The sequence below is a fragment of the Baudoinia panamericana genome (genome assembly GCF_000338955.1).
Source record: "Baudoinia panamericana UAMH 10762 unplaced genomic scaffold BAUCOscaffold_13, whole genome shotgun sequence".
Classification (NCBI taxonomy): Eukaryota; Fungi; Ascomycota; class Dothideomycetes; order Mycosphaerellales; family Teratosphaeriaceae; genus Baudoinia; species Baudoinia panamericana.
This window is the reverse complement of record NW_006911269.1, coordinates 293,032-303,087: the sequence shown is the minus strand read 5'-3', so window position 1 is coordinate 303,087 and position 10,056 is coordinate 293,032. Positions and strand designations below refer to the sequence as shown.

At 55.3% G+C, this 10,056-nt stretch overlaps 6 protein-coding genes across 6 annotated transcripts; 3 read left to right on the top strand and 3 right to left on the bottom strand.

The window, feature by feature from the left end:
- Nucleotides 1–57: 57 nt before the first annotated feature.
- Nucleotides 58–704, bottom strand: BAUCODRAFT_151599 (uncharacterized protein; the record flags this gene model as incomplete). Its single annotated transcript, XM_007682444.1, has 2 exons — nucleotides 58–237; nucleotides 303–704. The coding sequence occupies 2 exons, from the start codon at nucleotides 702–704 to the stop codon at nucleotides 58–60; spliced, it is 582 nt and encodes a 193-aa protein (XP_007680634.1).
- Nucleotides 705–871: 167 nt separating this feature from the next.
- On the top strand, nucleotides 872–1,606 carry BAUCODRAFT_280511 (uncharacterized protein). Its single transcript, XM_007682443.1, has one exon. It carries the CDS (start codon nucleotides 989–991, stop codon nucleotides 1,364–1,366), a length of 378 nt encoding a protein of 125 aa, XP_007680633.1. The 5' UTR covers nucleotides 872–988; the 3' UTR covers nucleotides 1,367–1,606.
- Nucleotides 1,607–3,116: 1,510 nt separating this feature from the next.
- Nucleotides 3,117–4,673, bottom strand: BAUCODRAFT_78457 (uncharacterized protein; the record flags this gene model as incomplete). The annotated part of the gene is made up of 2 exons (XM_007682327.1): nucleotides 3,117–3,562; nucleotides 3,620–4,673. The coding sequence occupies 2 exons, from the start codon at nucleotides 4,671–4,673 to the stop codon at nucleotides 3,117–3,119; spliced, it is 1,500 nt and encodes a 499-aa protein (XP_007680517.1).
- Nucleotides 4,674–5,409: 736 nt separating this feature from the next.
- On the bottom strand, nucleotides 5,410–7,952 carry BAUCODRAFT_280458 (uncharacterized protein). The gene has a single exon (XM_007682442.1). It carries the CDS (start codon nucleotides 7,657–7,659, stop codon nucleotides 5,560–5,562), a length of 2,100 nt encoding a protein of 699 aa, XP_007680632.1. The 5' UTR covers nucleotides 7,660–7,952; the 3' UTR covers nucleotides 5,410–5,559.
- Nucleotides 7,953–8,020: 68 nt separating this feature from the next.
- On the top strand, nucleotides 8,021–8,410 carry BAUCODRAFT_278340 (uncharacterized protein). Its single transcript, XM_007682441.1, has one exon. The coding sequence runs from the start codon at nucleotides 8,160–8,162 to the stop codon at nucleotides 8,379–8,381; it is 222 nt and encodes a 73-aa protein (XP_007680631.1). The 5' UTR covers nucleotides 8,021–8,159; the 3' UTR covers nucleotides 8,382–8,410.
- A 273-nt stretch (nucleotides 8,411–8,683) lies between these two features.
- BAUCODRAFT_77775 (uncharacterized protein) lies at nucleotides 8,684–9,925 on the top strand (the record flags this gene model as incomplete). The annotated part of the gene is made up of 2 exons (XM_007682279.1): nucleotides 8,684–9,058; nucleotides 9,110–9,925. 2 exons carry the CDS (start codon nucleotides 8,684–8,686, stop codon nucleotides 9,923–9,925), a joined length of 1,191 nt encoding a protein of 396 aa, XP_007680469.1.
- Between the last annotated feature and the right edge of the window lie 131 nt (nucleotides 9,926–10,056).

The window sequence follows — 10,056 nt, the reverse complement described above, 5'->3', positions numbered from 1 at the left end:
GGGCTGCTGCTCACTGGTGTCGAGCTCGATGGGCGCGGGCTGCTGCTCACTGGGGTGCTAGAAGACGGACGCGGGCTGCTGCTCACGGGGGTGCTGGAAGACGGACGCGGGCTGCTGCTCACGGGGGTGCTGGAAGACGGACGCGGGCTGCTGGATGATGGCGTGCTGCTCGATGGGCGTGGGCTGCTGCTCACTGGTGTCGAGCTCGATGGGCGCGGGCTGCTGCTCACTGGGGTGCTAGAAGACGGACGCGGGCTGCTGCTCACGGGGGTGCTGGAAGACGGACGCGGGCTGCTGCTCACGGGGGTGCTGGAAGACGGACGCGGGCTGCTGGATGATGGCGTGCTGCTCGACGGGCGCGGGCTGGACGAGGTGATGGTGGTGGTTATCGTGGTCGTAGATGGGCGGGTTGAGGTCGTAATAGTGGTCGAGGTGGTTGTCGACGGTGTGGTCGAGTGTGTGGTTGTGTTGGAGAACGACGAGTATGGTCGCGAAGATGTGGTGGAGAGCGATGTTGACGTCCAGCTGCTCGAACCCCATCCGGAGCTGGAGCCCCAACCGTTGTTGTCACCCCATCCGTTGCCGCCCTCACCACCCCAGTTGTCATCCTTGTCATCTCCCCAAACGCCATCATCGCCCCATCCCTGGCTTTCCCCAGCGATCGCAAGGCCGACAAGGCCGAGCAAGAACAGGCTGCGAACCATGGTTACAACGATTGTGTGTTTTGGTGTTGCTAAACGATAGACTGGAGTAGCGAACGAAAGCACTAGCTCCAAGCAGACAACCAAGTGTATGTGGCAACGAGGACGAGACTCAGATGCTTGAGGGACGGACGGATGTTGGAGGAGCTGCGGTGCATAAGAACCTGCACCTCTGGCGTGTCGCCTACCCACCTACCGGTTGAGTGGTTCCTCCACATCGTGGTGACGTCCATTTACCTTGTCCGTGCGGTCCTGCCGAGACTCAACCATGCTGAGCTTAGCAAGCCATGAACCCGTTGCGGCGCCGCGAAGAGAGCCCAAGGGAAGCTTGTTGCCTTCGCCGATGTGCCTGGTCCGAGCGTTCGATAATGATCTTCGAACATCCGTGGAGACGGGCGATCTTGCGCGAGCGAGATGATTGGGCAGACAAGGTCGTGGGCACAATGGCGCGATGCGATTCGTGCGCACTAACTCAAGGCCGTCGGCAGTCGCTGAGAGAAGGTTTACGAACGGCACGGGTGGCAGCATTTCTGCAGCGCTTGAGCAACGCTTATGCAGGAACTCAGTCGAGGCACCCAGGGCTATGCGTAGAAGTCTGCTCGCATGGCTGGCTGTTGCGAACTATCCTTGTTGTTAGAGCGCTATTATCTTATGGTCCAGCATAGCAACACGGTGAACACGCAGCACGCCTTAGCACAAGCGAAGCACACAATCATCGTTGCGGACAGCGCTCTTTGTGATAGCGCTGCAGTTTGGCTTGCTGTGGGACGACGTTGCATCGGCGGGCAGTTCCTGGCGCATGCGCTACAGCGGACTAAGGTCCCATCGTGGTTTGTGGGAATAGAAACACCCACCGAGTTAGGCAATAAGATGCCAAGACCAGAGTTTTCACTTTCCACGACACTTCCGTGTCGCATGCAAGGCTCGCTGTTGGTTCGTGGAACGTTGTCACGTTGACGCTTAATGGCGGCGTGAGACGGGTGTGGCGTTGCGGCCTGGGCTGGAGTCGGACACTCGTGTTGGACATGCCTGCGCTGTTACCTGGGAGACATTGTCAGGCAGAGCATCTTCTCCCAGCCGTGTCCACCAGCACGTAGCATAGCTGTGCAAAAGCTCATGATGCCAATATTGGGAACGGGCCAATAATGGAAACGGTGTCAGGCCGAAGTCGGGAAGCCAGCGACGATCGAACGCAGGAACAGGCTGCTAGGGACGGCGATCAGAGCAACGCAGAGCTTGAAACAGCGTGTGTCGATTTGGCTTCGAGCTCGTATCATGTGGGGATGGAGAAGACACCGTTGCTCAGCTTGACACATGCACGGAAGCCACCCTCGTCACTAAAGTTCAGGTAGTCTCGCGCTTTCGTTGGAAAGCGTTGCAAATATGTGGGGTCGTATGGCAAAAGCATTACTATTACTCACCGTAAGCCTTAGCAAAAAGTGGACAATGGCGGCATTTCTGGTGCTGACAACGTGCTCGGAGCTCCACTGCTCTGAAGTGTAGCTGACAGGGAGCAAACGGCCATAATCGTGATTGCTTTTGTTAGCGGCTATGCAGGAACGCCGCCCGGCCACTTCTCGTACTGCACGCCGCTTCACGGCAACAACGTGAGGTCGTCTCGGGGTGAAGCGTTGCCGCTGCGATTCGTCACTGAGAGCTGAGTCGCAGCGAGACAACATCGAGCGAAACCAGACTGCGAAATCTCGCGGGGCCTTTCGCGGACATCGGCGATTGACGTGTAGGGATCTCAGTGCTTCTACCCCACGTGCCAAGCGAGCTGGCCTGACTTCACGAATGGAAGTTCTGCCTCGGTCTACAGCGCGTGTCTTTGCCCGCTCCTCGTCTGTAGAGTTGCAGCCACGCCATAGCGACCCAATTGTTCATCATGGCAGGACTGCATCTGCAACACGATGCTTTATGGGAATATGTGCCAAGGGACAGTAGTTGAGCCGCCATCTGATCACTAATGCACGCAGGCCGCGGAGCTAAAGCCGATCTTCTCAGATACGAGGCTTGCGCCAAGAGGTAGGAAAAAGCAGTCGACTGCTCCTTTGGCGTAGATCTCCGGCAAGCTGTGCACCGAGGCGCACCGCTATACTTCCCTCGGCGCCCGGCAGCAGCTCGCACAACGCAGGGTGTCCATCGTGTAGCCGGGGAGAAGTGCAGACGCTTATGCAAGACAATGTTGACGAGCAGCATGAGTTCCGGACTCTGTCGAGGTGCCATGGTGCCTATGGGCACGGGGTACTCCAGCGTAGAACGAATATGAAACGCCATGCTCATGCAAGCTGTGAATTCGTAGACCTTTCTTGCATCCCGTGTATCGTGCAGCGAACCTTGTGCCGTCGTGGATGGATCAACCTGGTAGCCAACGTCCAGCCCATTATGAAGCCCAGTATTACGTACGACCTGGTTTCAATCTTCGTCGTAGCTCTCAACGTCACTGAATCCCTCTTCGTATTCCTCGGCAATACTCGCAAGGCTGTCGCAAAGTGTTTCCCTGTCTTCGAGCCCAATGATCTCTCGTACTGCGCTCTGTACGAGGCCAATGCGGCTTGCGACAGCCGATGTTGTGGAGACTAAACACTTTATGCTCAACTTATCCGGGTGTTCAGCAAAGCGGAAAACGCGCGGATACGAAGACAGCATTGGAAACAGCACTTCGGTCCTGCTTTCTGTTCTTCGCGAGCTCTCTGCAAAACGTATGTCGCCGTTCAGCGCATCGCCCGCTGGATGCTCCTCATCATCGTAATTTCCACGCATGATACTTGCAACGCTGAAGACGTGCGACCTTGAAATAGCCGATCGAGCGGACGAACCAACCGTCATACTCGGGAAGAAGTTCATGTCCATCCGCGCGTCTTCGTTGGCGTCAGTGCCGTCCGAGATACCGTTGGTCATCCGCGTGTCGTGGTGACCGTTAAGCTGCATAGCGCCTTCTGAGTCCACCGGAGCTTCAACCGTAAGGCCAGTTTCTGCAATGCGCCGGTTGCCGTCATTGTTTAAGGTTGTCTCAAGCGCAGCGAATGTGCTGCTACCACTCTGCGCCTGACCCAAGCGCATCGGCAGAGTGACAGATTCCACAAGAGCCGCTTGCACCGCAGAAGTATGCCATCGGCTGTCCGCATTGATCGAGGCGTACGAGGGCAGCGACGAAGGTAGCGAAGTTAGCGGTAAGTGCATGCTAGCGCAACTGTTTATAGTGTGCAGCGACTGCGCAGTATTGACCAGCTGCAACATCTGCCGCTCTCGCGCCGTTCGTTTCCCTTCGGATAGTCCAAAAACCCATCGACACCCTTTGCCAAGATCGTCTGCAATTCTTTCAAGATACCGTGCTGCGAAGCCACCCCACGCATCGTCGATACCCGTCAGTACCTGCAGGCCTTGCAGCTGGTCGCACTCTTCCAGAAAAGGTCTGAGGTCTCGGTCCAGAAGATCATGCTCACGGTCCAAGCTGGAAAACAGATCCTCGCCGCTGGACCATCGCTCGAAAGGCATCAATGAGCTATTCAGCTCATACTCATTGAGCTGAACGACGCTCCGCGGATGGTAGAACAAGTGGTTATAATCCGACCAGTAGCGTACAGTCTCCGCTGTCAATTGTGGTGGCTGGACACCTTGGTCAAGCGCCTGTTGATAGCTGCTCGGCGCGATGGGCGGGAGCTGCAAAGGCACGGTCACGCCACTCCATCCGCCTCGCTGGGCCTGACTCTGGCCTTCCTGGCGCTGGAGCTCGTAAAGCGCATTCTCGCGTCTGAGCGTGCCGAATGCACCCTTTAGATCATAGATGAGTGTTCGTGGCGTGTAGGTATCTTCGCCGTTGGCGCCGATACCGGCGCGAAAGGATACATCGTGGTTTACCGGCGACTCCGCCTGGCCTGGATACGTGAAGTAGGACTCTTGGATATTCCAGTAGTGAGTGCCGATGTAGTTCGCCTGCTGGCCGAATTGCAATGTGATGATCTCATGCATTGCGTACAGCACTCCATAGTGAAGGAACTCAAAATTGCATAAGTGCTGTCATTGTAAGCTACGACGGCGGCGAATGTCACTGCTTGATGGCCACGCGGCTTTCGATCCGCATTGATGGAAGCACATGCACATGCTAGTATGTCGCTGGGGATATGGTTAAATAGAGGCATGATTGAGGACAACCGCTGATGGCCGCACAACTTCAGCCAATCACAGCGCGTGCTTTGCCTTCGATATAGGCTGCTTCGACAAGAGCACAACCCTATCTGTGGTGTCAAGCAGCTAAGTCTGCAAGCATGCCTGATCGTGCTTGTAACACCACACATGTGCATTCAATGCATCACCCACTAAGAGCACGTAGTGCTGCGGGGGTTGCGCTCAAGTCTTTCCCCCTGCAAGCCTGCCACGTAAGGGTGCTTGCTGCATACGCTATCCCTTCTATACCACCCTGAGCCGTTTGTTGTCTGCGTAACCTTCGAAGCAGTCCGGTACGTCCGACACGGACGTCTGCGCAGATCCATCAATGTCATTGCCTTCACTCTCCATCCGCACCCTACCCGGGAGCTCCTCAAATGTTCCTTTAGCATAACACTTTCTGATCTCTACAGCTCTCTGCAGGTGCTCCTCCCACTGGACTTGCTCCAAGCTCGCTCCCCGCCATAATGTAATCGCAGCTTTCTCAGCTGTAATCAGACTCTTGCCCGGACGGACGTATGCTGCCAGATGCTGAAATCGTGTGGGTGGTTCTCGCCATGTTTCAACGCTGTTGGTAGAAGAAGGCGACAAATAAGGGCCACCTGGTGTTTCTGGACAGCGCGTTGGGACCTCTGCTTCAGCCGGGTCATGCCGAGGTGACTGGACATCGTTTGCTACAGCGTAACGTTCTTCATGCTGCTTTGATTTTGCTGCGCCGATAGTGGTGCTGCGGCGTTAGCGGCAAGGTTGCAGGACCGTCGCACTGTGGCAGGTCAGTCATTGACACTTCGCTGTTGAGTGGCGCAGTGGAATCTATGACCTCCGCAGATTGATGTTCCGGAAAGAGCATGTAATTCCGTGCCATAGAAGGCACGTTGACCTGCTGCAAATACGCTGGGATGAACAGTCGCTCGACCTGTGAAGCACTCAACAGCGGCGACAACGTAATTCGCTTCGCAACTTTCCCGCAGGCCTGGTTGTCGCCATCTTTCTGTGCTTTAGGATCGTCTTGAACTCCGTCTTCGTTACCGTCAGGAGCTTCGAAATCGGCGCCGTCCTCATGCCCTTCCTTATTGTCTTGCTTTTCATAAGCCTCGTTGTACACTGACACAAAATCCGTTCGGTGCTCAATGCAGGCCAACGGTTTTGGCTTGTTCAATCTTTGTTCCTTCCGCTCGGTGCGTCTTGTACCACACTGATCAACGGCTAGCGGTCCTTGCTTCGTCCAGTACTTGACGTGGTCGGCTAACAGATCTGTATATGGCACGCCGAACATGTCTACACTTATCCTAGGGGCGCCACCAGCCTTTCGATAGCGCGGGAGGCTCACTTCACTGCTTTGGCCAGGCTGCAAAGTGGCGAGCGTGCGATCACGCTGTCGGTACATCTCTGCTAGCCTTTTCTCAGCTTTCGCAATTTCATTAGCAAGACCTTCTGTCGACTTGGCGGGTTTAGTTGCGATTGCGCTTTGCATGTTGCGGGCCGCCGTAGGAGATGACGAGAGGTCCCGGGGGTCAGGCGTAGATGGCACTGCATCATTGCCGTTGTTCGTTTGTAATCTTGTAGTTCGTCGCCCACTATCACCCGCTGGGTCACGCTTCTTTGCAAGTCTGGATTGGCCGTCCACGAACGCTTGTCCGAAGCCTGTTTTGAGGTTGAGCATCTCCCTACAACTGCCACGCCTTTGCTGCTGTTTCGTTCTAGGCACCGTAGGTTCGGTCCCGTGCAGTCGAGGAGACACGGTGCTTGCACCGCTGTCTTTTCTCAACGTATGATTTGGCGCCCGTCCTGCACCTGACAGCCTTGCGTCATCCATCGTTCCGTCCAAATAGAGCTTCCAGGGCGTAGCAGGCTGCTCCGCCCCGGTTTCATCAAAGTAGCTGTCGCCATCGGTTACTGCGTTGATCACCTTGGCGTTTGGCAGTGGAGGCAGGATGTTTTTGCCCGCCCATAGTTGCTCTAAACAGAAGAGACAATAGCATTCAGCGCTCTCAAGGTGCGTCGGCTGACCAAGAATCATGTAGTATGCGCCCACGGAAATCTTGCCGCTGGAAGCCGGACAGTATGGATGAGCACACTTTACATCCTTGTTTGCCGATGCCACGCGCTCAAGCGTTAGATGATCACTGGTGGTAGACAGGCGTTGCTTGATACAGTGCATGACGTCGCGTAAGACTGCGTCTTCGCGCAATCTAAGGGCATGCTTTGATCCATTGCCACCGACATGCTCTGGAGTGCTGCGATGCTGCTGCTGCTCAGCCACAGATTGTGTGCTCTTGAAACGCTGCAGAGCTGAGCTAGCAAGATCTGACGTCCTTGCCCATTCTGCTGGGTCATCATCAAATGGAAGCGTACCACAAAAGCTGTCAGCCCTGGCATTGAGCATGTACACGCGGTCTGCGCCATCAGACGTCTCTGCTTCGAAGATCACGCCATCGCCAACATTATGATGATCGTCATCATCATCGTCATCTGCGACTGCAAGAGACGGTATCAGAACAGAGTCAGGCGCAGCTGAATGCTCGCTGCAACATCCGAAAGAGGTGTAACGTGGTTTGCAAGCGGTTCGTGGATACGTTGTTGATTTGACTGCACGCTTTGGGCGGGTCGCGGGCTCGCGAAGCGCATCTAACGGTCCATGAGCGTCCTTGCTGCATAGCAGCGGCGTATAGCGAACTGAAGACTCCTCGTATAACGATGGTGCCAGGTACGAAAGCGGACTGGCTCCCAGGTCGATTGGTACCAGCTGCTGCTTTGGCCGCCCATTTGCTCGTCGCTTTGTGCTGTCCATCGAACACCCAGCGAAGACCGGTGCGAGGCGGTAGTGCGATTACTAACGTGTCTGATCCGTGGCGAGCGTTTTGGGAGGTGGTCTTGGCGTCGAAACAAGCTTGGCTTGCTTGCACCGAGACCACAAAGGTAGGGTCAGCACATGCTGCCTTGGCAGCAAGGGAGCAGAATGAGCCAACAAGGAGCGCAAAGAATAAGTCGGCAAGATCTATATACCATTGAAACGACAGCGCCGCGATATATTGGGAGACGGCATGGTGTCTTGGAAAACAAGTGAGTCTACGTTATCCTTCTTGGGCTCAGTGTGTAGGCGACTGATGGCCAGAAGTTCGCTTGTGCTGTTCTGAGCTCACCCGAATCCCGGCCGGGCGATGATGACCTTTGCGAACATCTCATCTCATCTGCGCACTGAGGTCACGGTTCCTTGCCGCTGCCTCGACAATACCTACACGCTAGCAGCCTGGGAGGCATCAAAGCCGATGCCGTGATAGCATGGGCTGAATGACAGTCTTATTTTTTTTAATCGTACCACGAATAAGTTTTGGTCGCGTTCGTAGCTTGTGCGACAACGAAACATCTCGCCTGGCCTATGTGCCAGCAGATGGTGGACCTGCAAGACCAGGGATGACTGCATCAGTACTGCAATATGGTAGGCTTGAAACCATCGTACACTCCGAGCTCACTTTCTCCGATCTCCTGTGCATTCTGAGACTCATGGTATGACGAGTATGGCAGTCAGATACGGAAAGCACAGCAGCTGAGGAAAGTGAAGTGCAGTCGGAGAAGGAAGGAGCGCGGAGGCGGCGGAAGGCAGAAACGCCGAGCTTTAGGCAATTTGCCGCTCTGATTGGACCCTGCGTGGCCTGGCCTACTGTTGACGAGAAGGCGAGCAGTCTCGCCACGGAAAGGAGAACGGATCCATTTCTGCCTAGCTGCATCACGCTCTTTCTCTGTCCAACGCAGCAGCGCAGGTGATCAGTTCCTTTCCTCTTGCACTGAGACTCCATATGAACTAGAGTCTCGCCATGCCTGGAAGAACGCTTCCAACTCTCCCGCAAGCCGACGTTGCCTCGCATAACACCGCCGAGTCTTGCTATGTCACTGTCGGGACCAAGGTCTACGATGTAACGGACTTTCTGGAGGACCATCCGGGAACTGACGAGTTGATACTGAAGTATGCCGGCAAGGATGTGAAAAAGGCTATGGAAGATCCCATGTCCCACCCACATAGCGGCGCAGCCTGGGAGATGCTGGATGAGTACCTGATCGGCTTCGTGGCGACGGATAAGGTTTTAGAGGCAGTGAAGGACAGCAGTGATCCGTTCGCTGTGCTGCCAATGGAGCCGAGTGAGAAGGGTATGCGGGAACTTGAGTATACGAACGCAGAAGCGGCGCAGGAAGTGAAGGCTCGCGACGAAGCTGAAACGGCAGGCCCGGAGCAGGAGAGCGAGGACAAGGCGGTGTATGAGACCACAGGCATGAGCACTGCCGAAGACCTTAACAAGGAGACAGACCCTGCTTCAGACTACAAGCGACATCAGTTTCTCGACCTCGAACGGCCATTGTTAATGCAGGTCTGGAACGGCGGCTTCTCCAAAGAGTTCTACCTCCAGCAAGTCCACCGACCACGACACTACAGGGGTGGCGAAAGCGCGCCCCTGTTTGGCAACTTCCTTGAACCGCTCTCGAAGACGCCGTGGTGGATCGTACCTACCTTATGGATACCACCGGTAATTTTCGGCACCATCTTCACCGCGCAACATCTACACCCACTCTCGGTAGCCCCATACTGGTTATTCGGGTTGTTCTTCTGGACGCTGGTCGAGTACGGCATGCATAGATGCCTATTCCACGTGGACTCCTATCTTCCGGACAACCGCGTCGCGCTGACCTTGCACTTCCTCCTCCACGGCATCCACCATTACCTACCCATGGACCGACTCCGGCTCGTGATGCCACCTGCACTTTTCCTTATCCTCGCAACTCCATTCTGGCATCTGGCGCACACGGTCTTCTTCTACAACTGGTATGCTGCCGTCTGCGTCTTCTGTGGTGGCATTTTCGGTTACGTTTGCTATGACATGACCCACTATTTCCTGCACCACAAGAACCTGCCGTCATACTACCGGGATCTGAAGAAGTATCACCTTCAGCATCACTTCATGGACTATGAGAACGGCTTTGGCGTCACGAGCAGATTCTGGGATCGCATATTCGGTACCGAGCTACCGCCGCCACCGATTCCGAAGGTCCTGAAGACTGTATAGATTATCTTAGCGCATTATCGCAGCATTTCAAGGCGTTGGAAGGCAGCCTATCAAGGGTTACGGCGGAAGCACGCGATGGATGTATAGATAGACGAATGATCCCGCTCTATATGCTATAAAAGACGGGCATA